The sequence below is a fragment of the Anoplophora glabripennis genome, unplaced genomic scaffold (assembly GCF_000390285.2).
Source record: "Anoplophora glabripennis isolate ALB-LARVAE unplaced genomic scaffold, Agla_2.0 scaffold9, whole genome shotgun sequence".
In the NCBI taxonomy this organism is placed as follows: domain Eukaryota; kingdom Metazoa; phylum Arthropoda; class Insecta; order Coleoptera; family Cerambycidae; genus Anoplophora; species Anoplophora glabripennis.
The window spans coordinates 1,759,621-1,787,150 of NW_019416258.1; the positions used below are offsets into that span (position 1 = coordinate 1,759,621).

General features: G+C 34.7%; 1 protein-coding gene across 1 annotated transcript in view; it reads left to right on the forward strand.

The window, feature by feature from the left end:
* Positions 1 to 27,530, forward strand: part of LOC108908861 (small conductance calcium-activated potassium channel protein) — a 221,527-nt gene that overhangs the window by 156,317 nt on the left and 37,680 nt on the right. The window contains exons 6-7 of the mRNA XM_018713016.1: positions 22,093 to 22,437; positions 26,395 to 26,490. Coding sequence (XP_018568532.1) covers positions 22,093 to 22,437; positions 26,395 to 26,490 — 441 coding nt within the window. The remainder of the gene's footprint in view (positions 1 to 22,092; positions 22,438 to 26,394; positions 26,491 to 27,530) is intronic.

Sequence of the window (27,530 nt, forward strand, 5' to 3'; positions counted from 1 at the left end):
GAATAAAATTGATTGTTTATTGCGAATGCCAGCCACCTACGATTAACACTTTAAAATTTCATATGAACCTCGATATGCATCCAATCACATTTAGCCATTTTTTCGAAAAACGCTGCTTTTTTCGAAAAAATTTTAAGAGACAAAAAAGTTTTTAAATTCCCTGGAGTTTCTAAGGGGCTACTAATTTTTTAAAAAATTAAATATGCAACTAAAGTTCGGTGGCCCCAAAAGCAAGGGGGCCCCCGAAAAAGTGTCTTGTGCGGGCCTCTTGCCAAAAAGCTTATCAGCATCGCATTCTACATGTCATAAAATCCCTGTGTACCAAATTTGGTGGTTATTGTGCGATAGAGCTCTGAGATATAAAAAAAAATAAATTTTTAGGGGCTTGTTTCAGGGGGCTATATTTCCGAAAGGGGGCCGCACTTATCAAAAATAAAAAATACGTGTCCATTAAATTTCTCTTAAGAATTTCTGACCAAATTTTATTGTATTTATTTCGGGACCCCTGTCCAAAATGCATAGGTTCCAAGATATAAGTAAAAAACTCGGATAAAATGGGTATTTTTTTAAATTTTTTAAACATTTTTGCAATTTTGAAAATGTTCCGAACCTCGCCCAGATCTAGGGATCTACACTTTTATTATGTGAGTTGTACTGAAGACTGAAGATATTCCAGCAAAAATTAGCTTGCCCCCTCTTATATCCAAGAAGTGGGGTATTTCGACAAATCCACCCTGATCTATAAGTCAAAAGTTAAAAACAAGCTGTTAAAAAATAATACGTACTTGGGAAACTATCTTATTTAAATTTTTTGCATATAAAGTGGAGTGTACAAAATGGGTATTAGAAATTAATAAAATATTTTAACGACGAGATGCTAATGCTATATTTTGCTGGTACTTTCAATGCATTAGTAGCATATCAACTAGTTCGCTGTTACCATAAACCTGCGCTATTAAAAATAATGGCAACGTAACACTAAACAAACTGTTAACTATATCCTTGACACTATAAATTCAAAGAGCAACCGAATTTTATAAAAATATGTACTTATACGCTGGCTTAAATATTTTTAAACTTAAAATTCGACATTAAACGCGTGTTTAACGCGTTATATTATATTAGACCTAGAGTACGTTCTAATATTACCGTTTGCCTTTTGCACCACGATATTTATAACTGGCGTCTCCACGACGTCGATGCCAATTTGTAGATTGCTGGAGGTTTCTTATCTTCACTAACATAAATTGCCTCTAAAAGAATATCTCTAGCAAAGATATTTGCCTGTCAGGTTTGCGACATAACTTTAAATTAAACAGAAATAACAGTTACTTCCTCCTCCAAATATATTTTCTGCGTTGAATACAGGGCGTTCTGAAAATGGTGCTACCGCAGATACAATTCATATAAATCATATTGTCGTTTATTTATCTTAAATGTGTTTCGGGAATTGATAAATAAAAATGTTAAATTGAGCTGTAATTCCTTCAGGGGTTAAACTACTTATATCTCCGAGATCTCTGAATTATTAAATTGACCCAAAACTTCGTACGTAAGTATTTATGTGAAGATCTAGGGAAATGGATACTGATGACCCAAATTCCTTGGCTAAAGTTCCTTACGAAAACCCCGTTTTGATATATCACTTAAAATCACACATACTCCAGCCGAATTAGAGTTTGAATGTGAAATAGACATTTTATATATTACTTATATCAAAAAGGTAACGTAAAGAAATGACGATAAGTTGGCAAATTTTTGGTAATTTTATGTTGTAGGTAATTAAATTTATGGTATGTAAAGTCATATTTCACCAATTGTTAACTAAAATAATGGTTGAATGCGGAAAAATTGTCTCAGGGTCAGGCAAAGGTCGATCGGGAATTCACTCTTTTTACATTAAATAAAGCTTATTTTTACTATAATTGCTAATTAAGTATTGGACGTATCGGACCGGGATTTTAGAGACAATTAAAGAAAGGGTTAAACTTTTATTCTTTGAAAGTTTTACAGTAATAGTTCATGTAATAAACGCGCTGGCAGCAGTAAAAGTTAACGTTAATCAACGGCCTGCACTAAGGAGTAGGAGCGCCGGGCCTGCGCACGCGCGTGGACGCCGCCCTCGTCGCGCGCGGGATTTTTGACTTGTCCGTTTCAAATTCGGTTCTTTAATTATCTCTAAAATCCCGGTCCGATACGTCCAATAGATAATTAACAATTGATTTCTTCTTTTTCGTCATAAAGTGCTATACTAATACTAATGATTTTTTCGAGTTTTCAGGTTTGATTACCTAATTCGGCTGGAGTAACAGTGTTTCTTATTTATTAGCATTTTCTTAAAGAAATCGGCCGCGTGATATTTATAAACCACTTAAAAATATACGAATCACTGATTGGAAATGGACCATAACAATTTCGTCGGAGTAGTAACTAATATTTGCGTTTTATTGTAAGTTTCGGCTGTAACGGCCAGTAATCAACATCGCATAACATAAAATTCCGTAATTCTAGCATAAATTCAATCCCAGTACGATGTTATTAAAGGAAAATTGTGTTTAAGAAATACGTCCATGAAGTTTTATGGAGTTCTTTTCTTACTGCCTGAAATTCCCTGAAAACTTTGCAAATATACGAGATAAGTAGTGAGGGGTGGGTACTATGAAGTGGCCTATACTGCCATATTTAATTAAAATAGTAAAACAACTTCGTAACAAGGCAAACGGAGTTTTAAACTAAAATTATTTATAATAAAAGAGGTCCTCAGACGACCCTTTTTTAAAGCTTAAATTAAATTTCATTCAAAGGAAAATAATACGAGACTCGCGCTTGCCTGAAAACCAGACGATTAAACGTTTTAGAACCACTGATTATTGAGTAAATTTCTCTAAAAGAAGTGCACTGCTTAAAGGTAATAAGACTGAGTACATAAAACGTACTTACTTAGCCTTACTCTATATTTTAGAACTGAAAATAGTTAGATATGACCAGTGACCACCAAACTGTTTCCTATTAAAAAAAAAATCTTACCTCACTCATAATAAAAATGGACATTAAAGCGTTCTTCCAAGAATTTAAAGAAACAAACGAAATACAGTCCGTACGAAATTTGTTGTGATAGAATTCCAAGAAGGCCCCTGCATCACTTTCTTGGAATTAACCTCACCCGAGGTAGAAAGACATTGGCCGAAAATCAAGGCACGCCCCTGCCATAGTAAATTGTTACAGTAGTACGATAATTTTCCACGAGTTCTATCTCAACAAACATCGTACAGACTGTGATTCTTTTAGCATTTGGAATACTGGTTGCAATGAAAATGATACAGCTTATGACAAAGTAATCAATTTATACTACCACTTTATTTTTATAAAATACTTCGAGGCCTGTTACTATTTTTACATCCAGCTGCACAAGAAAACCAAGATAATAAACCTTTTCAGAAATTCTACTCCCTTACATTGTACCTTAATACCTTCGAAATGAATGCGTCTACATAGAATAGGGAGAAGCTTAAAGAAACCCAGTATAAAAAGGGCATTTACCTCTCTGGCTTTGCAAGGGAAAGTAACATCCGTTATTTTCCAAATGGACTGTAAATTTAGCTTACAATGAGCGAGTTCAGAAAATTTATTTTAATTAACAAACGTTAATTCAATAAACTTTATCCTATAATTGTTTACGTGGAATATTTGGTTTATTCTCAAATCCTTTAAATGTATGGCTGACTTTTACAGAAGGTCTAAAATCCGTTCATAAACATTTTGAGAACCGCTGTTCACATGCAAAGCAATCATTTATACGTACACACCAATGAAATCTGTATTTACTACGTCATGTGTCAAGGAAATTATTTGGAATAAGATCTCAATCAATCAATCTTTCAGACAATTTAAATCATTGTCTTGTTTGTTCGTCCAGGCATAAATATTTAGGTATTTCAAAATTTCTTTGACTAAAAAAATGACTGCTAAAAAATTAAGTCAGCGGTTCTCAAAAAGTTTTCTATTAAAAAAACCATGCATATTTATTTTAATTTTGACTAAAAAAAAATGACTTCTAAAAAATGAAGTCAGCGGTTCTTAAAAAGATTTCTATTAAAAGAACCATGCATATTTATTTTAGTTTAGACTTTTTGCTCCTACAATTTTTCACAAAATAACTGCAACACCGGTAACACTCCATAGTTTTGCAGTTCAGAATAGACAAATTACGTTGTGTGTAAATACCAAACTGAACCCAGCGGTTCTCAAAAAGTGTTCTATTAAAAAAAATTGACTTTTTGTTCCTACTGTTTTTCACAAAATAACTATTATTACATGTTCCTTGGGTTTTTACAGAGTGTTTCCGAGATAAGTGCCAAAATTTTAATCACTCTAAATGAGTGGTTAAAATTCATTAACAGTCACAACTTTTGTCTAATATTTGTTTTTCGAAACCTTTTATTTTTTGACAACATAATTACTTAATATTTTAAATTTTTATTACCCGCCACTGGAGCATAAGCATATGCTTAGTTGAGTGATAATATACGGTATATTATCACACAGAAATGTGAGCTTTCGAAAAAATTTATTAGGCAAAATTTGTTACTTTTGATGAGTAAAATAAGTGATTAAAATTTTGGTACGTTCCGTAGAGAAGTTCTGCGTTTCTGTGAAATTTATGAATGTTACTTAGCTCAATTCTACAGTTGTCTGGTTTCGTATAAAAAACAAAATGTCCATTTACATGCTTCATATATTTTTTGACACAAAATCGATAAGACACATAACTCTTTTGAAAATTCGCAAACAAGTTTAATTGTTGGCTGTTGTTTAAGGGGACTATATTATTTTTAGAACATCGCAATGGGATGTTGAATAAGTTCTCGCTGTATTTTCGTGAAACACTTAAAAAAAATGGTAACAAACATGTCACTGGAAGTATTGTCCATCGCTAGACACTACTTTTGAGGCTATACCAGAGTCTACCCTTTTTTTTGGCGTCTTCACAAGAATGGAACTGCTGCTCAGCCAAGCCATGTGCTATCGATCGGAACGATGATAATCGAAAGGGCCAATGTCTGGTGAATATGGCGAGAATGGAGTGGGATAATACCTCGCAACATGTGGTCGATCGTTGTCATGCTACAAAAGGACTTTGTCGTGTCTCTGCTAGACTCAAACGCATTAATTTTAGTCGGTAACGATCTCCTGCGATGGTTTCATTCGGTTTGAGCAGCTCATAATAAACTGCACCCAGCTGATCTCACCAAATGCAGAGCAAGATCCATGGATATTCTTTGCTGACGATGTTGCCGCGTGGTCGAGCTTGCCCCATGGTTTTATACGCTTAGGATTATCGTAGCGTATCCATTTAACATCGCCAGTTATCGATACGATATAAAAAATCCTTCTTTTCTGCCGTTGAAGCAGCTGTTCACACTTGCAAAGACGCCGTTCGACGTTTCTCGACTTTTGCTTTTAAGTCATTTCAAACGTTTCGAAACTGTGATCAACTCCTAAGGATTAGCTAGTGTCTGCCATGAGTCTTCATGAAGTAGGTAACTCCTCCAATCCTTCATCTTCAAACTGTTTTTGTGCGCCAGAGCGTTCTTTATCTTCAACATCAAAATCATTAGTTTTGAAGCGTCTAAACCAATACCTGTTTGCGACAGAGAATGGTCGCCGTAAGTCTCAACAAGAATGCGAAGGGATTCTTTGCCAAAGAATACAAAAAGCCCTAAGAACTATTGAAAAGTGGTGTGAGGACTATGCATTGTCGGTCAACCCCAGGAAGACAGAAATGGTTCTCTTCACGAGGAAGAGAAAACTGGGGCCAATAAAGGCACCAACTCTCCTAAACACTACGCTAAGCTTTGCATCTGATGTGAAATACACTCGATGCAAAACTAACATGGAATCTTCATTTTGAAAGAAGATTAAAAAAGGCGTACATATCCTCAGTGCCGCAGAACCGTTGGTAGAACCTGGGGAATGAAACCAAAAGTGGTCATGTGGATACTCACTGCCATTATGAGACCAATGTTAGCCTATAGGGCTGTCGTCTATTGGCCGTGGAGGATGTGGAGAAGTTAGGAGTCGTCTATGGAATGGGGTCATCAGGAAGATGCCCCTTCTGCAGGCAGACACTGACAGTATTTCTCCTCGGTTATATCGGATATGCAAGGATCTAGAATAAATTCCACAGCCTGCACCTTCCTTCCTTTTTGATCAGTCTGTGAAGACTTTGATTACATCTTCGCGACCGGTGTCCTTCTGTCTATGACTAGGTCAGTATGGGAACACCACCAGACAGTGGTCGTGGCCTCATTTTCCAAACGCATATCTGCATGCTGGGTAAAGGGATACAACCAGTAGCAATAAAGAAGCTGACAAGTTAGCCAAGAGTGCATCGGGTCTCAATATTTTTAGACCCGGTCGCTCTAGTGTGCTTCCGCTGTTAGCACTTATTGGAATTATTAAGGAAAACACCCACAAAGAGTTTATGAAACGGTGAGATGATGGAAACAGCTGTCAATTTGCTAAGGAGTTCTTAGAATACCCCAACCAGCCAAAAAACACCTAGCCATGTCTAGGTCAAATCTTCGCTTACTGACAGGTATTCAAACTGGACATTGCTGGTTAAGGAAGCACCTTCACAACATAAGGAAGTGTGAAACACCTCTTTGTAGGGGTTGTGAACGGGAAGACTAGACAGTACTACATGTGCTATGCGAATGCACTGCCGTCTCGTCAATAAGAGGATCCGTGTTGAGAGAACGTTGGCCTTATATGGCCTATACTCGAGAGATCCCCCTGAGCAACGTTATCACCTTTTTCTCTGTAGGTAACAGGTTTGTTAGCGGCTCAATTGGATTGATCTCCTAACGGGAGGAAGTACAAGGGGCCCAATGGGGCCTAGGTGCTGTAGCTTTTAAGCTACCCCCCTAAATTCCAGATTCAACAAGAATTATGTGTGCTTCAGCTGCAAATTTCTTTTTAATCAAGTACCATAGCAGATACACTTTTTCGGCACAAAATTCAATTTGTTATACTACGAAAAAAATGTTGGTTACACATATACTGAATATCAAGCAAACTTCACGCTTGCAGTTCTGGTAACGCCATCTGTTGGAAAACAGCGAGAACTTATTCAACGACCCTACATCATTGTCTGGATAGTGAGTAAGTCACTATAATCCAATGATATTAACCAGTAAAAATAAGACACTAGTATCAGTACGACATTTAAAAAATACGAATGAAATTATAATGCTCACATACGTTTTTTGAGTATCTTTCGAATATATTTACGAAGTTATTTTTTTTAGGGGAGCAAAGTTATTTCTTCAGTAATAATGTAAACATAGACGTTGTTGAGTTACAAACGTGAATAAAAATTTTATCGGAAGCTAATTTAAATAATCAAATAAAAACATAGGCGGCGCATAATTCTACCTACACAATCACGGTTGAACATTTTCTTACGCCCTGTATTGAACGCTCCCCGAGTTCGCCGATAAAAAATGATTTTCCCTCCGGCGCAAGGGTCAGTTGAATTCGATAAATAAAAACGTTTGACCCCTGGAACTTGGTTAAGATCGCTGGAAATGTATCCCGTCCTAAAAAAAACTCAACCTTGATACGGACACAGAGAACGAATGCTAAAGAAGACGAATGTGCCTCCAGAATCAATCATTCTTATGTTAGGGCCAAATCTATATTTCCCGTTAACGATTTCATCTGTCAAATGAAAAAGTCGTGATAACAAATTTACAGGTACGCTGAAAAAAGTTTAAAATAAAATTGCTGGTCCAACTCATCTAGTGGAAAAAAAGCACATAACCATATTGAATTATTTATTTTAGTACAACGTTCCCTGAATACATTGCATTGCCCTAGTATTATTGTTAATAATATTTGGTGTTTGCCCTTCTACCTGCACTGGAATTAGTTGTTGCAGTTCATGTGAATGGCGAGGAATAACACCGTCCGTATCTAAAACACGCTGGGACACTCCAGCAAATGACCCGCCGTGTGGTAATCGTCAACCTCGATACCGTTACTAAAAACCAAGACGTCGTGTCTCATAAATGACCTTATAAGCTAATAAAATTAATAAATAAAAAGTTGCAACAAATTTTTTTCGCTTCTTTAGCAAAATATTCACAGCGTAACATTTCTGGAGGCCTATTTAATGTGGATTTTGTTAGGGTTAATGAATTTCTGTGGCTGAAAATATTTTACTCAGTGTAGAAACTAAAATAGGTACGTACGTATACAGGGTGTTAACGATAAGTTTGCGCCAAACTTAATAGCGTATTCTACCGATGAGAATAATCAACTTTTGCCCTATAAAAATTTTTGATAGGACGCTTCCCTACGGAGATACAGGGTGTTAAAAGTTTCAAATATTTATATTATTTTTCCTGTAAGTTCACTGGCATAAAAGATTGAGTGATAAAATTTGAGGGATGACATTTTTTTAGTAGGGACTATTTTTTCATGGATAACTTATTCCAAAATACACTCCAGTGGCGTAGTTATTGGGGGAGTAGGGGACCTTTTTTGAAAATAAAATCTTACGCCACAAGTTTTTTAAATAATTTTAAAACGTACAATCAATTTGTGGCAAGTATTCTTGTAAAGTATTCGTAAAATTTACTGGTCTTTAGATAATAATTGGGAAATCAAATGAGAAGATACTCAAATACCTACGTTGCTATTTACCATTTTCTATTCATTGCTAAATGTGTAACAATAGATTCAATACCTAATAGTTTTGAGAGATTTCAAAACACTATACAACGTCACAAGAAATGTTCAAAATGCTGTCCGTATTGTGTATCATTGCGAAACCCTCTACAATGCGCTACTTCTACATTAGGAACTAGAGTAAGATATACCATAGATAGATATACCGTATGTAAAATGTATATCTGCTAATTCAATATTTGTATAATTGAATACCATACCATATTTTTTTAAATTAAAATCTGTTTTTAGTTGTATGAAAAATAACAAACTTTTTGCAACACACAAAACAGTGGCGTTGTATAGTGTTTTGAAATCTCTCAAAAATATTAGTTATTGAATTTACTGTTACACATTTAGCAATCAATAGAAACTGATAAATAGCAACGTAGACACTAAAGACCAGTGGCGTACGATTTTTTTTTCAAAAAAGGTCCCCAACTCCCACAATAACTACGCCACTGGAGTGTATTTTGGTTTGTGTTTAAGTTATCCATGAAAAAATAGTCCCTACTAAAAAAATGTAATCCCCTAAATTTTATCACTACACATTTTTTGATAGTGAAGTTACAGGAAAAAGTATATAAATATTTGAAACTTTTAACACCCTGTATCTCCGTGGGGAAGCGTCCTATCAAAAATTTTTATAGGGCAAATGTAGATTATTTTTATCGGTAGAATACGCCATTAAAGTTTGACAAAACGTATCATTAACACCCTGTATTAAATTAAAATGTTTAAATCAAAAATAAAGTACTTTCTTTAGCTACCTCATTTTATTTATTGTTTATTGCTAAACTGGCTAAGTTTGAATCGTTTAATATAATCAAAATCATCTACTTTTATGTGACCGTGTGATAGTAACAGATGTTCTCCCGCAGAGGGCGAGATTGTGAGGGCCTTTTTTTAAACAAACCCAATTATAACGACTGCCGACATCCTAATCCAAAGCAGGGGTACTAAGGGCTCTTTTTTTATACCGTCCTGAAATTTATTCATAAATTTAACACAAGCCTAGAAATTGCCCTGCCCCTTCGTCGGTTTCATTTGTTTTCAGTGAGCGGAGGGGTTATTTGTAGCGAAAAAATGAAAATTTATATAATATTCAAAATAACCACCAGCAAAATTTAATGTTTTTTATCAAGGTTTTGAAGGAAAGATACAGTAAGGGGGATTATTTTGTTTTAATACCCGTTTTATGTTGCTCTTTGATGTTACTACTTAAAAAAAATTGTCGGTCGTAACTCTCTGACCTTCCAAATAAAAAAAATACTGGCAATATCACTGTAAAGGTTAGTAAGTGAAACACGAATTTATTAGGGTGAAACCTCACTTTCACGTTAGTTCCTATTTGTTTGCTTCTTTACAAACTTTACCTCTCTGCTTTAAGTAAATCGAATACTCAGCCGTACTCGACACAAGAGTACCCTTCTACTTGCGACAGACCCTGTTTTTTCTAATTACGAAGCCACAACCCTCGCAACTTGCTCGCCGTTGCTCTGGAAATCAGACGGGAACTGAGAATATTCACCTAACCAAATATATTTGCATCAGAACGCTATATAAATACGCCAAAGGGCGTCCTTTAATTTACAATGCACCAAAAAAATTAAAATACATTTTAGTTCAATTACATACAGAGTGATTTAGTCATAATATCATTAATTTTAAGTAGAATACGAACACGCGATTAAAAAATTTAAAAATGCATATTTACGCAGAAAAAAAAATATTTTAAAATCATTATTTAAGGCCCTTTAAGGACCGCTCTTGACCGCTGACCTTCAAAGGTTTATCGAGAGTGAATCTTGACCTACCCTATTATTCGGTCATTAACCTAGTTTTTAATGCGTTTTTAATAAATAACAGAGTAGGGCGCCGAGTTAACGGGAGTTAAGGGTTAATTTGCTTACTTTTTAAGAGGTCGAGAAAAATTCGATTCGATTCGATTTTCTGTCTTTATTAGGCCTTCCAAATACGTGGTTAAAATTAATGACTGAATCACCCTGTGTATAGTACTTTCTGCACTCTGTGGACAGAAATATCTAAGCAACCAAAATCGACACTTTAGTCTCCGAAAATAAAGATTGGACCAACATTTTATTCCACGCTGTGCAAAAATTGTCTGCCAAGAAACTAAAGTGCATTTTTTAAACCCAAAGGTAAAAGTTGTTGCAATTTTGATGTACATAAGTAAATTTTTTCATTCTGTTGCTTAAAATATCTAAAACTGGTTGTAAATTAAATTTATTTGATATATTGACGTCAGACGACAATAATGTCAAATTTGCATATCATTGTAGCACGGTCTACAGGGTATACGAAGTTTGACTGCCATTAGTTCAGCATGAGATAGAGTAATCATAAATGAACAAAAAAGTTGTATATTACATGGGCGTAAGATTACCAGTTCTCACAATACAGCGAGTAGTAGTAATGGGAGTTTCATCACAACGTGACAACAACGCTTAACCTAACGCTACACAGCTGGTGCATACCACGTGTGCACGCGGCAAACTTGTCCTATGGAAAAAATGTAAACAACAACTTGTGAAACATTTAGTAAATTTCAAGACAACTAATTACTGGCAATAATAATAATATAAATTGAACTCTCAAAATATACTAAGGGACTAAAGCACATCTTTTAATTAAATTGCACATTAGTCACGAGGTATACGTATTTATTTTTTCTATTACGTTGCCTAAAATAACCAAAAGTAATTATTAATCTAATTGTTACTAACATGTGCCAGAACATCAAACCTAGGCACCATATCATAGTCATGTCAAAAGTTAATTTAATTTTGTTAGAAGTCTTGAAAGAAAAAAGTAACCCCTGGTAGTCTAAATTCGAAAATAAAACAGTATTTTGAATCTACAGAGTGCAAAAAATATCTTCTTAAGTTGAAAATTCAAGTAGGCTCAGCTCTGGACCCTCAGGTGTATTATCCAAATCAAAATGATTCACTGATTGAATAAGCTCATTCTCAGGATGACGTTCGTTATTTTGTAGAAAGCGATGCAAACTGAGAATTGCCAGGGGATTTTCCCGAATTGTTCCTTAAAGTAAACCGAGTAGAAAATCAATTAACAGCTATAAATCTGTTAGCATGTACTTCTTTCGGGTTTACGCGAAGTATCTCATTAGTTCTGCTCAAACGAAGTACAATAGGGATTTTAATAAATTATATTGCTCCGAAATCATAGATAGAATTTTAATCGCTGGAAATAATGCCTTCCGCTTCTCAGGTGGAGTCTGGCACTACTAATAAATTGATGAAACCCTCATGTATTCCTCTACCTATTTATAGCCTCTGCTAATTGTTCATTAAACAAATCTCATCATCTCCCAGTACCGACTGCCCCAGATCGGAAATTCGACTATCTACGTCTATTTCCCGGATACATATATTCATTTTCAGTAACCAAAATTAAAGTAAAAACTGTTCTATATATCGTTTCCGTGTGGAAAATGCTGCTGTATTATTAATAGGGAGCATAGTTGACAAAGATCAGAAAAAAATGTCTAATGACATATTATATTCATGTTTATTGAAAAAAAATGCAGCAGGAAGTTTGGACATAGGTATAAGAGAAGCAAATATGGTGTAGTTTAATAATAATCTAAAGTTGAATGGGAAAAAAACAATATGCTAAGGACAAGGATAGAAGGAACGTGAATAGAGGATTGAACAAGGGAAGGTAACTGAAGTACCAATTGGAGAAAAAGCACGAACATTCTTTGACGAGTTACTAAACGGCGATGAAATAAGAATTATGGAAGAAGAACAAGTAAAAGAAGAAGAAAGAGAGGAAATCAACAAACCTGTTAAAAGCCACCTTGTAATGAGGTGATAACGCAAAAAATGAAGAGATTAAAAAGCAATAGATAGTCCCGGGAAACGGAGATCGGACAGAAATATTTAATTGGAGGAACAAAGCTGAATGAACACATGCAAAGCTGGTAAAAAAAAGGTATGGATGCACAAACAGTGGATGAAAGCAATTCTACATCTTATCCATAAGAAGTAGATGACAGATGCATCTTCTGAATACTATACAATAAATCAAATTTTTGCACTAAGGAAAATACAAGCTTTGAATACAAGAAAACTACACTGACCATATTTATCCATTTTAATCAGCATACGCCAAGGTGGACAGAAGACAGATGTGTAAAGCTTTAAGAGAACTATTTCATCATATTTCGCCTTCTCCAAAGACAACGAAGATACAGAGATCTAAGTTCAATTTCAACAAAAACTGGTAAATCATTTTCTGAATAATTCAAATAATGTCCAGTGAGACGATTGGGAACAGAAAAGGTATTGTTAAAAAACTGTTCACAATACCAGCGCATAAGGAGAATGTGATGTTGAAAATTAATAAGACGGGTTTCAATAGACTGGAACCTATTAATAAAACGAAAAATTACTCCAGTAATAGCAGTAAATAACACCTAGTTATTACAATTTTACCCACGTCTGACTAATACCCAAACAGAACAGATGCGCAAGGATGACAATTAAGAAACAACTAACCTTAAGGCAGCCAGAAAATGTACTGTGGCAACAAAAACGAAACAGACATTCAAACTAACATTAATCGGTGTTTTTGTTTCACCATCAAAAATAAATCTACACCCTGTATAGGAAATACAGCTTCTTATTTTTTTACGTTAAAAAATTGATAGTGGGCAGTTGTTACTTTGATTTTAACATATTTGTCTGCATGACAAACATTTGGAAAATTGTAAATTAAGAAATTTTACCCTTTTAACGTTAAAACAAATGGAGATATCGTTATCTGTAACAGTGGCGGCTCGTCATATGAAGCAACTGAGGCCGTGCGTCACGGTAAAATTTAGCTCTCACACCGTATATTTTAATTCATACTATTCTATTTAACCTAAATAAACAGTTAGGTAAACTAATTTCCAACTACTTATTACATTTATCAAAAATCAAAATAACAGTATAAAATAATTGTTTGAATAGCGAATATCTCGCCGCTCGCCGTTTACATCGACACGGTATTGGATAGTGTTACTCCCCACTACTCTTCACCACAGTGAGGCCAGAATTTCTTTGCTTGTAGGTGCGTCACACTTGCCTACAATATGCTACAGTTCCCCTCCACGTGAGGCGATTAAAATAACGTAATTTACAAGGGAACTGACGCCGACTCAAAGTTGCTTATAGTTTCAGTTCGCGGTTAATGTACGCGTCGAATAGTACGCGGGTAGTGCCTGATGTTAGCGTGAGGGATGGTACAAAGGCTTTAAGGATAAGGATTTAAAATAAATAAAAAACAACTTCCTTACAACAAAACAAAGTAAGACTAATTTAACGTAATTTAATAGATACTAATTATATTATCAAATATCTACATAGGTAGCTAATAATGAATCTCTCACAATATTGATGAGAATGATGTAAACTACTACTTTAAACCAATTAAAAGTCAAAGAATTTCTGAATTTAAAATCGAAGAAAAATTTAAAAATATTATTAATTATGCAAAACATATTACTGGACTACCAAGTAAACAGGGCAAAAGTTGCGACGAATTAGAAATATTTTCGAAATATATTTCCCCTTAAGTACCTAACCGTTTTGGGAATTTCCATAATTTAAATTTTTTGCTTTAATAGATTCCTCAAAATTTCACGAATATGCAAACAAATTTCCCAAAAAATCATCTGAATGTTTATTACAAATGTATCCAAACGTTTTTGAAATACATGAGTTGAAAAACGAACTTAATATTTTGTACAAAGACAAACAATTTCGTAATTTAGAAGTTTAAAAAACGATGGAAATATTGTACAAGAAATTTAAAATGGTATTTTCGCAAACATACAAATTGTTTTGCAGGCAAATGAAAAGCTGGCGGCGTTGTTTTATATGTAAATATGTAGATAAGTTGGCTGGCTACCTTTGTTTTTATATTTTTTCATATTTTTTAATATTCATAAACCCAGTAGGAACAATTTTGTTGGGCCATTAGTGTGAAAAAGTAAAATAACTCCCTTGTTATTCGTAATACAGAAAAAAGTTTATATAAAAGTTGTACAGAACCAAAAAACCTAAAGGACAAAATTAATTTGAAACACACAGAGTGATGAGTAAGAACGGGACACGCCAAATATTACATTTTTTAAATGGAACACCCTGTATATTTTTAATCATACGGATTTCTGATAAAATTCTATATATGGCAATATAAACAGTTTAACATTTTAGTGTCGGGGTTGCCAAGTTATGTAGAAAATTCTTCGAATTTTGGAAAAAACATGACCTCGAAGAAGTTGTACTAACTTTCAACTACTAACACTTGGAGCAAAAATATTTGACAGATTTGTAGACAAATTTTAGGCAAAGACTCCTATATTAGCTAATATCGATAGTTTATACAGGGCATTTTTTATAATACGATCATTTAAAGAAAGTTCAAACTTGATTTTCTAAAATTTTTCAAATGGAACACCCTGTATTTTATTGTTCTATTTTATTCACATATCAATCCATGTCAACTTTTATTAAGGATGCTCTACATCTAAAGTTGTTAGTTTTTAAGATATAGCAATATTTCTGGAAAAACCTAATTTTTATTATTTTCGGTCGCACGAAATGGAAAAAACTGTCACCTTGTGTCAACTTGTCAGTTCATAATTTATCACTCAATTTTGAGTTAATTTTATTAGTTAATATTTAATTGTGGTATTCTATGAAAATAATAAAAATTAAGTTTTTTCAGAAATGGTGCTATATCTTAAAAACTGACAACTTTAGGTGTAGAACATCCTTAATAAAAGTTGAAGTGGATTGACATGTGAATAAAATAGAACAATAAAATGCAGGGTGTTCCATTTGAAAAATTTTAGAAAATCAAGCTTGAACTTTCTTATAAATAATGCCCTGTATAAAATATCGGTATTAGTTGATATAGGAATATTTGCCTAACATTTGCCTATAATTATATCTAATATTTTTCTCCAAGTGTTAGTAGTCGAAAGTTAATACAACTTCTTCGACGTCATGTTTCTCCAAAGTTCGAAGAATTTTCTACATAACTTGGCAACCCCACATTAAAATGATAAACTGTTTATATTGCCATATATAGAATTTTCTCAGAAATCCATACGTTTAAAAATATATATGGTGTTCCATTTAAAAAATGTAATATTTGGCGCGTCCCGTTTTTACTCAACACTCTGTATGTATCAAATTTATTTTATAGTTTAGGTTTCTTGATTCTGTAAAGCTTTTATATAACCTTTTTTTCTGTATTATGAGTAACAAGGGAGTTATTTCACTTTCTCACACTAATGGCCCACCCTGTATGTCACTTTGTTTTTCTTTGTTACTTAATTTTATTGTAAATACAATTTTTTAGGTAAAGTTTGCAGTTATAATATAATTTTTTAATTTACGGTTATAGTAGGTATATTGGCGAAGATCTCCATAATAAAAAATGACTAGGAAATTTATTCCTATTTATTATTTGAGAGCGGATTAATAAAATATCCAAATAGTTGCGTATTATTTTTTATAAAATCCGAATGAAAATCCTGCTAGTGAACATCAGTTTTTCTATAATATTGTAAATGCAACTAAAAATTTCCAAATGCATTGTCGTTTGACCATGAAAATTAAAAAAAAAATTATTTGCGGCGCTTTTTTTTTTCTTGCTTGCCCACCTAGTAAAAAAATCACACCTGTTGACAATATCACGAGCCACCACTGATTTGTAACGATTTCTGGAATATTTTAAATGTCCATCAAAAAGTGAACTATATTTTTTATAGGAAATACAATGTATTAATATTTTTTTAGCAGAGAGCAGTTTTTACTTTAACGCATATGTTACCCTTTAACTTGAAAAAAAAGTGTTTAGAATTCTATCGAAAGTACAACAATGGCGTTGTTAATTAAAAAAGTGAGCAAAGGAAAAACATTGGAGATTTAAAGATATTTTTCAAAGAGTCTATTTGGTAGTTGTCAGCGTGAAACGAATGTGGAAGAAAAAACAGGTGTGTCGTGGTGCTCGGCGTATAATCGGTAAAGAAGCATGCAAACCGCTGTAAATAGAGTTGAGATTCCAACTCCCTGAATTAAGAATATTAATTTTGGTAGCTTCCCGCAAGATATATCACCGACTGCTTTTGTATACAGCTATAAACGAATCTGACCATTTCATCATGTAAATTATTTCGCATAAAGTCGACAAAGGGATTTCTATTAAATAAAGGGATCAAGTTTTGGAATTTCACGTTTTTATTGCTTGTTTTTTCAGCGGCGTCAGACCGGGCGCTTAAATCATTCCTAAGGCAACTTTATTTCCTAAACGGTAGGCGGAGGAGGAGGAGGAGGGAAATTATGTATACCCTAATTTTCCTTTCCTTGTGCTGCGCTATCTGTCAGTGGTGCAGCGAGCATTACAAGCGTGTTATGTCTCACCGGAGAATCGTTTCGCAAAACTAGGAATCAATAATCCCACCTTTTCATCGCGGTATTTAAATTTGCCTTCGGAACATCTGCTCCCGGTAATAATTCCGATTTTATTTGGCGATATCCCGCGGGATTTGCAATTACAGGATTTTTTCGCGTCCGACTGGAAAGACAAGGCCTAATGACGGACTTGATCCCCCTACCCGTTCAAAAACTCATTTGCCGTCATCACGCTGTGCTGTACAATCCGTTTTTTGAATCCCGGTACTTTGAATCTCAGTTAAGGCTTGATTAACTAATCAGGCGATTAGACTGTGAATATACTATTATAAAATAAATCACTATATGTACAGTCTAATCGCCTGATCAGTTAATCAAACTTTAACCGGGACTCAAAGTACCGGGCCTAAAACAACTGGCAAAGCTTTTACTAAATTTTTTACATATACGAAATAAATGCCCTGAACAATTCGATATAAATTACTGTTTTTATCAATATTTTTTTATTGCGATATTTCTTCCAATTTTTACCTGAATAGGTGATTGATTCATTCTGTCTAACCACTTCCTATAAAGGGTGTCCCAGAAATAAGTGCCAAAATTTCAACAGAATATTTAACTCATAAAAGCAACAACTTTTGTCTGATAATTTTAAGATACCACAAATTTAAAATTTTCGTTACCCGCCACTGAAGCATAAATTGAAACGCTTAGTTGATGGAGTAATAAATAGGGCTGTCAGAACTGAGCCGCGGGACATAGGCGTACGCATTATTTATTAAAAAGCAACAAATTAAATTGTCTACGGGGTTAGTCAAAAGTTTGGAAACCCCCAAAAATATCAGCGGGAAAGCATTTTTGGGATAAATGGTGAAGACAAATGTCACAGCAATTTTCACGGCGCATCCGTCAATGTCAAGGTTCAAGGTCATATCAAGATCAAGTCGGTTTTTTTAAATGGCGCCCTCCTTTTCGACCCCGTAACCTCATAGTCAATTGTCAACGTCAGTTCAAGGTCAAATGTTAATTTTTACTTTTACTTTTTTTTAATAAATACGGAATCAGAGGGAGTGACAGTCTTTGAGTAGATACCTCATGGTACTCTTTAGTGACCTTGATCTTGAGGTCAAGCTTGAAAGAACATATCAAGGTCGTATCGGTTTTTACTAGCAATTCCTTATTTTGACGCTAGAAATAAGACATCTTAGAATTCTAGATGTTACTATGATCTTAAACGTGACCTTAAGGTCAATGGTCAAGTAGAGGTCAAGTGATTATTCCGGCTCATTTTTTATTTTCGACTATGGATAGAAGGCACTCACAATTTTTTAGTGACCTAGTCAGTAAAAATCAACATTTGACCTTGAGCTGACCTTGACCATTGACCTTGAGGTCAATGTCATATTCGGATGCAGAATTTTCTACTCTTTCCATTTCCGGAGCCGAGGGAAGGTCGCCATTTAAAAAAATTGACTTGATCTTGATATGACCTTGAACCCTGACCTTAACCTCAAGGCCATAGTTACCATCGGATGCACCGTGAAAAATGCTGCTGCTTTTGTCCTCACCATTTATCCCAAAAATGCTTTTCCGCTGAGATTTTTGGGGGTGTCCGTACTTTTGACTAACCCTGTATAATACACCACCATAAACACCAACAGAATTAATTACGCAACATCCGCACGATAACAAAGGCAACAGTATACTAACGTGATGTGAACCTGAAGAGCATTCTGAGGCAGCGGCTCACGCATGTCTCGATTGGCCCGCTTGGCACGCCACTGAATAGTCAGTCTTAATATAAATAAAAAGGTACGGAATCAAGTTGGCTACTATTTAAAAATAATAAAATTGTTATAAACTAGCTAAGTGGAAAACGACAAGCTTTTTACTCACCAAAAAGAAGTAAACGTCGTTACAGCAAATGTTCAAAATGTCCTCTCAAGGCTACACAACATTGAAAATTTTCTTTATACACTCAATACCAACTCGTAGTTGCTCAAAACACTGTTCGTTTCGTACGACTCCATATATAAAAATCACACGGATTTAAACCTGTCGATCGAGCAGGCGACGGCGACGCAACCGGACCATTTCGACCAATCTACTGTCCAGAACTGACTTAAACACTCTCAACACCAGCACCAGCACAACGTATCCCTTGTTTCGACTAATTTCCTCATCATTCAGGAAATCATTTAGCACATTACTTGTAAAATACCATCTAACCTACCTAGTACATGTAATGTAAGGTTTAACGAGTCATTTGTTTATTGTCTATTCATTAAAATATCACTCCGAAGTTCCCGAACAGCAGAATGCGTCTATTTGGTAAAAAACGATTCGAGAAACAATTCGTATAAATCATACGAGCCTTGGAAGAGTCCCCTAGGGCTTCGTGGAAAGCCACATCACACCAACAAATTCGCTATTGAAAAACGGCACAATCACAACTATTAATACATCGTCGTGCTTCTTACATTCAACACGGAGTCTAGTAAAAAACTTTAAGACAGTGAATCATCGCATAAAACATTGGCATGTAGACCAGGAAAGGAAACATTTTGAAATTTATTAATTACTGGGCGTGATTTTATTGTTGGAAAATCTTGGGAATGATAATACAACAGGCGTCTTATCAAATGGGTCATAAAAAAAGTATAGCGTCATTGTTTTTTATCAACAAATAGGTCAAAAATTCGTCATTTTTCGTTCTACGCGTTATTGTAAAAAAACTATTAATCTTAGCAAAAAATGTTCAACAAACGTTTTGATCTAGACAAACTTATCTTTAAAATAAGACTTTATAAGTTAAAATTGCTTTATAAACAAAACATTTATTGCAAAATTAAACGGAAAAAGTGCTTTTTCTTTAATTGTTAATGACTTTTTAAATAATTAATAAAATCTTACCAAACTTTGACGAGCTCTGGATTGATCAATTATGGGCAAATTCAATTAAAATTAACAGGGCATAAAGTTTAAACCTTCATTTACAAAATGTTAAAATTTCAGGTCTTAATGTTTATAAGAAATTGCGTTGTGATTTAAAAAAAAAAAAGCTAACTCTGGACCTATTGGTCGTAGAAACTTGTTTTTTCTTTCAATTTGTAGGTTTTTTTATGAGCTTTCGAATGGTATATAACTTCTCTAAGAAGTTAAAAACCGCGGAGTTATTTTATTTGTTTATTAAGGGAAAAAATAGTGCCTTCTATTTGGTAACAATTATATACAACTAAATTTGAAAAAAAAAATTTTTTAACTAGAGGATACTTGGTGTCCCTTCGAAGAAAATGAGGCCAAAAAGAATGTTTTAGTCATAACCCTGCTCACGGAATAGTAATTTTAAAATGAAACTTTTTGCAAAAATGGGATAAATAAATGGAATTTTGCAAAAACTATTTGACCGATCGAGCCCATCTTTTGCACATCACTTAAGGATATAAAAACTCACATTTTGGGAAAGTCTGGTAAGATTTTATTAATTATTTAAAAAGTTATTGACAATTAAAGAAGAAGCACTTTTTACGTTTAATTTTGCAATAATTTTTTTGTTTATAAAGCAATTTTAACTTATAAAGTCTCATTTTAAAGATGAGTGTCTCTAGATTAAATCGTCTGTTGAACGTTTTTTGCTAAGACTAATAGTTTTTTTTTACAATAACGCGTAGAACGAAAAATGACGAATTTTTGACCTATTTGTTGATAAAAAACAATGACGCTATACTTTTTTCATTACGCATTTGATGAGACGCCTCTTGTATTATCATTCTCAAGAGTTTCCAACAATAAAATCACGCCCAGTACTTTTCACGATTTCTCGATGATTGTTCACCTTTATTTCTTGGTCTACGTTATTTAGATATTTCTTTAGTACATGGGAGCGTTAGTATTATTTTAATGGATAAAATATACTGGGCAAACATGTAAAACTTCCAAACTTTTAAATACATAGTTTGGCACTTATTTCTGGAATACCCTGTATTTATTTCGATACAACTGGTGAAATAGGCTTTAAATAAAATATATCACAGTCGTTGATTATTTATCCACAGTTGAAATTCCGTTCAGTAATTTATCAAAGGAATTACTACAAAGAATTTATAAACATATCTATTTGTAGCGAAATAATTCGCAGTAATCTAAATGGCACAAGCATTATGGAACTTAAAAACTGCTTTGCACAATAACGGCTATGCATCAGCACAGCGGGGTGACAAAAGAGTAGCGTTTATTTTCTAGAAGTCCCCGTTAAAACTGAAATGAGACATAATGCTTTTTAGAGTTTCTGCTTAGAACCAAAGCTATTTTAACACAACATTTTAATGAAACACTAACCTCTTTGTTACCCATTTGGGACAGGGTTCTCTCTCTATCAATATACACTAGCTTCCATTGAAAACGCGAGTTATATCTGACATCTTCAGTAAGGAAATTCTCCGGTTTTTAACGACGCCCGAATATCGTAACATTACCGCAGTGTACTGAATTCGTAGCATCAATGTTTCTGCCAAAATTGTTATCTTGTTTGTGTTAAAATAGGTGTCGTAGAACAGCTTGGCTGCCGCAAGACGCCGGTCGAAAATCCGCAGGTGGTTCAAAATACAAAAAATATCAAGAAAATGATTTTTTTAGTGCAAGATGACATGAACAGCATGAATGAAATCATGAATTTGTACCCTTACATGCTTTCCCTGTTAACATAAGCGCAAAACGTGAAAAAAACATGTAATCTTTCGAGGTTCGAAGTCTTTGTTGTCTTTGAAACCCGGTTGAAAGCCACCACGTGCCTTTGAACCACCTCGTGGAAAGGTTCAGCAACCCTGACCGTAGTCTTGCGGTAAATTTGATACACAGGCTGATATATTAAGTACCTTGGGACATGTTGCTAAATCCTTTGCAGCTCAGAAAGCCAGTGTCAACCCTATCCATCCCGGGGGCGGTGAAGAACTCCAGCCGGGACTCTGGGGGCGGCAGGATGCAACAAGAGGAGCCCGCCAGTATCGCGCTGGCGGGGCATGTGGACTACCCCCGATTCATGGAGGACCGGGGGATAGGCACGGGTTACAAAGGACCATCTTCCGGGAGCCTCAAACACAAGCCCAACGTCGGCTACCGCCTGGGGAGGCGTAAAGCCCTGTTTGAAAAAAGGAAACGAATTAGTGATTATGCCTTAGTTATGGGGATGTTCGGGATTATCGTTATGGTTATAGAAAATGAACTTTCAAGTGCTGGCGTTTACCGCAAAGTGAGATTTCTTTAGTAGTTCATGTGATTCGCGGTTTTTTTACGGTAATGGTCTAGAATGCCTAAAAAATCATACGTGCTCGACGGGCTACGTCGCCAAATGTCAACGACTGCGAAATCCTGCCTGTTCGAGTCGAGTTCGACCGATAACCGCAGAACTGCAGGGAGCGAAGTTCTTAACACAATTCGACTTGACGGTTTATTCGCTGTTGTAGTATACAGGGTTGGCAGGACAGAGCCAATTTTTTGTAATATGTGCTAAACAAATAAATATATTTCACTGAAGCTTTGTACACGCCAGTCGTAACAAAATGCTAATATTTTGACGTGAAAAACATTTTCCATACAAAGACACCAACTTTGTTATGGGTTTTAGTTTACATTTAAACCCTCTTAAACGCGACGCCAATGGCCAACCAATTTTTTTCGATACAATTATTAAATCTTGATACTCTTTTCTAAAAAAAAAAGATACTCTTGACAAATGCCGCTAGAAACGATAAAATTGCATTACATTCCTGCAAATATAAACCGCCCAGTCGAATTGCGTGGTAGTCTTCTGTCCCCATCAGTCCGTCGCGATCGGACGAGCTCGATTCCAACAGGCAAGATTTCGCAGCGTAGGCCAGGAAATATAGAGTTGGACGAGACTTTTTGTTTCAGCAAGCTGAAATTATCACTATAGATGCAAAATATTATGTACAATAACATATTAGTTTACACAGTCATAAAAATGGGGGAAAATTGTTTACATTAAACATTTATATACTGCGTTATTATTACCAGAACGTTTTGGCATCGCATCCTCTCATTTCTTATCACTGTCTAATAACTCACACGAAATCTGGAATCGGTAAGTTGAATAGTTTACAAGTTATGGCCTTATAAACAAATGAACTAATTTATTAGTCTGGACGATCCCGAGGATCTTCCACAATCGCGCTGATTTTTTTCATGGTAGATTTCATAATAATACATTGAAATTTATCATTTTATTTTAATTTCATATTTTTATTTTTTAGCCTTAGTTGCAAAATGAAATATATAATGAAATGACTCAATATTTTTATCTTGAGTTGTTAAAAAATAAAGAAGAGTAAATTTTCAAAAAATTTTCAAAAATTAAAAAACGTTTTTTTTTTCAAAAATTATTTTTTTTTTCAAATTCAATGAGCAAAAAATGCCCAATTGTGAAAGAATTGAAAAAAATCAAATTTTTCGTTTTTACGAACGTTAGAGGGTGCTCAGAAATGTAAATTTTGCTCCTTTAAATTTTTCTGAAATTTTGATTAAGCGGTCCGGAAAAACCGTTCGATAGATCGATCTGACCATTTACGGAGCTTTTGGGGGTACATCGAGGTGTAAAAATTCGTATAAGCATTAGACTCTCCATCGATAATAGCAAAGATGCGGTCGACTTAGCAAAAAAAGTCAAAAAGTCACTTTTTTCACTTTTTTCAAGTTAATGTCGAAGATGAAAGAATTTTTTTTTCCAGGAACCTACATAGCCTTGTAGGAAATTTATTCGAGATTTCGAAACTGCCCGTCAATTTTCTGTCTAATCATTAGTTGCCGAGATATCGATCGTTAAAGCCAAAAGGATGCTTTTGTATTCGTAGTCGAATATCTCCGGGTCAAATTAACATAGAGAAAAATTTAAAAAAAGAAATTAAAGCTGAATGAACAGGCTATCAAGTCCATATCATGATTTTTGTGTAAAAAATGTTTCCAAGTCTGTGGACCGAGATAAAAAACGCAAAAAATTGAAAAAACAATTTTTTTAGTTTTATTTCTTAGAATTTCGCGATGACTGTCGCTCCTAAAAATTTTGAACTAAGAAATCTGGAAACTAGACATTCGGCGCTTTAAAATGCTTTTTTTAAAACCTTGATACGATCATTTTTAACTGAGATACAGCATTCTGAAATATCACTAAAAATTCGAAAAATTTTTTTGCTCCCTTAATTTTTTGCAGAAGTGTATATTATTTTCAAGCGAATTTCGCTTATTTAACGGCAGGACTATGAATATTATCGTAATTTTCTTCGAACTCGCTGTCGTTCGCTTCCCCCACCCTTCCGCCAGCCACGGTTAACCGAAAATCAATCGCCGGTTATGACAGTATTTTTTTTGCCGCTACCAACCTAATTTGTTTAACAATAGGCCGTCAACTTTGACAGTCTGTGACTCCGTTATTTTTCAACGAATCTTGACGATTTTTTTTTAACTTAAAGCTCTTTTCATAAGCTTTTTGAATATGTAATTATATATAACTATATCACGCTCGTGCGTCGTATATATTTTCATTTTACAACTAAGGCTAAAAATTTAAAAAAATCCAGGTTGCAAATTTAAAATTATAGATTTCAATGTATTACCATGAAAAAAATCAGTGCGCTTGTGGAAGATCCTCGGGATCGTCCAGACTAATAATTAGTTAATTTGTTTATAAGGCCATAACTTGTAAACTATCTAAACTTACCGATTCCAGATTTCGTGTGAGTTATTAGACAGTGATAAGAAATGAGAGGATGCGATGCCAAAACGTTCTGGTAATAATAACGCAGTTTATAAATGTTTAATTCAAAAGTCATAAATATATTTTTTGATGCTGGCTAGTTTTGTAGATCTTTTGAAGACGAAATGAAGACGAAAAAACTGTTTTCTCGTGGAAATGAACGGAAAAAAGTTATAAGCGAAAACGTGAATTTACGTAAAAACTATACAATTAACCACCCTGTAAACAATCTTCCCCCCCATTCTTATGACTGTGGAAACTAATATGTTATTGTACATAATATTTAGCATCTATAGTGATAAATTCAGCTTGCCGAAAAAAAAGTCGCGAAATGGTCATTTCCCAGCTTATTTTCCTAGCTTAAGCGTAGGCATTCGATGACAGCCCGTCGAACACATAGGATTTCGAATGCGTGAGGTGTTCGATCGATGATTGTAAACGTCATAACGTGCCATTCTTAGCTTAATTTTTAATAAAATCACAGCAGAAAAATCGACAACAGTAATCAAAAACCACTGTGACCACATGTGGCGCACCTTACGACGCAACAATCGTCTACTTAAAGGCGAGTTCCCAACGAAACTCTTTTTGCTTTCTACGTTGTAAAATTTTATTGTTGACGCAAAATACTGGCAGTATAAAGGATATTTTCAACTTTTTGCAGTAAAGCAGTTTTGTTTCGTTCATTTATATAGTTTTTAAGATTTTGTGTGTAATGTCAAATTTTGTTTCACCAATCGAATTCCCTAACGCAGAAAGTAAAACGCAATCAGTTTTGGTGTGAACCCACCTTAAGTCGATCATCTTGACCATTAAATTACATAACCGTATGTTATGCTGGCTATATGCTCGCTTTACCGCTGATGAGGCCATTCTAAAGCAAAAAGTTCAAGGCTACCTTAATTCAAGTTCAAAAATCAAGCTAGAAATAAGGTATAGATAATCATATAGCTGGCATAACTCTCCACCACTATTTTGTTTACTTTTTCGCGTACAGTGACGCATAATTTCCTTTTTGTTGTCAGATTTTTCAATTTATTATTTCAAGTTTTAGAGGTGTAAAAAAATAGAGTAGGTCATGGATTCACTCAGAATGACACCTAACGTAAAAAGTACCCAAATCAAGCCCGAATAAAATTTCTAAGTCTTAATGCTCAGTTTAGAGCTGACATACTGTATAAATGTCATCACAAACTCTTAAATAAACTGTAGTTATCGAAAAAAAACATTCAGCAGCAAAATGTACAAAAATTAAAAACCATCATGATAATTTGAAACAATCTGAAAACTGCGCACAAGCATATTTATTTCGTAAAACCCGCCTACTGCGCAGCAAAAGGTGGGACTATGGAACCGTTCGTTTGACGAACTGTAACGAATGTAACTATTTCTTTAATCTTTAATTGTGACTGGTGTACATTAATTTTTTGTTTATTTCAGGACGAATTTTACTCAATTGCGCTCAAAACTCTGATATCTGTTTCGACTGTGATTCTCTTAGGCCTCATTGTGGCCTACCACGCTTTAGAAGTACAGGTGAGTTAGCTCTTGTCAATTTCATTCTTTTAAAACGGCAGGTTTAATCATTTTATTTATTAAAGCGCATTAACGAACTGTCAGTTTGTCAAGTCATGTGTCAAAGAAATTATTTGGAATAAGATCTACCTAATTATTGCGAAATAAGGTACAGTCAGCTCCTGCAATACACATTTAGTCAATAACCTGTCAAAGCTAAAGCTGTGAAGTCGTCCCATTTACTCGTACATGCTCACAACAAAATACAACGATGATTTGGTACACAAATTCTTTAAATAAAACAATACACTTCCCACTACCACACAGTCACAGCCCCACAAAATGTATATGCCTTTGAGGCCACTGAATCCGAATCCGGTGCTCGTTTGACCCGATCAGGTCCGGGTTAAGGTCAGTTCAAGGTCAAATAAACATGATCCGTTGCCAACAAAGTAAACCTACAGGTCTATACGTTTTTGGGGTCGCCGAATCCGGTGTCCGTTTGAGATGAGCAGGTCTGGGTTAAGGTCAGTTCAAGGACAAATAAAGAAAGTCAATTGCCAAACAAAGTACATCTACGTATCTATACGTTTTTGGGGCCTCTGAATCGGAATCCTGGGTCCATTTGACGTGATCAGGTCTGCCAAATACAATCAAATTCTAACTCTCACACTTAATTAATAAATAAGTATTTTGAATTTAGAATTTTAGATTATTTAGCAGACCTGGGGTTAAACGGACCCCGGATTCGGATTTAGCAATCCCAAAAACCTATAGATATGTAGGTGTACTTTGTTGGTACTTGACTCTCTACATTTGATCTTGAACTGATCTCATCCCAGACTTGATCAGGTCAAATTGACACCGGATTCGGATTCGGCGTCCTCAAAAATGTATAGATATGGAGGTTTACTTTGTTGGCAACTGGCCCTTAACCCAGAGCTAATCGGGTTAAGCGGATACCGGATTCGGATTCAGCGACTTCAAAAATATATACATATCTTTAGGACCTCCAACTTTCTTTTGTGGGGCTGTATATTCAAAAAACTGATTTGTTTACC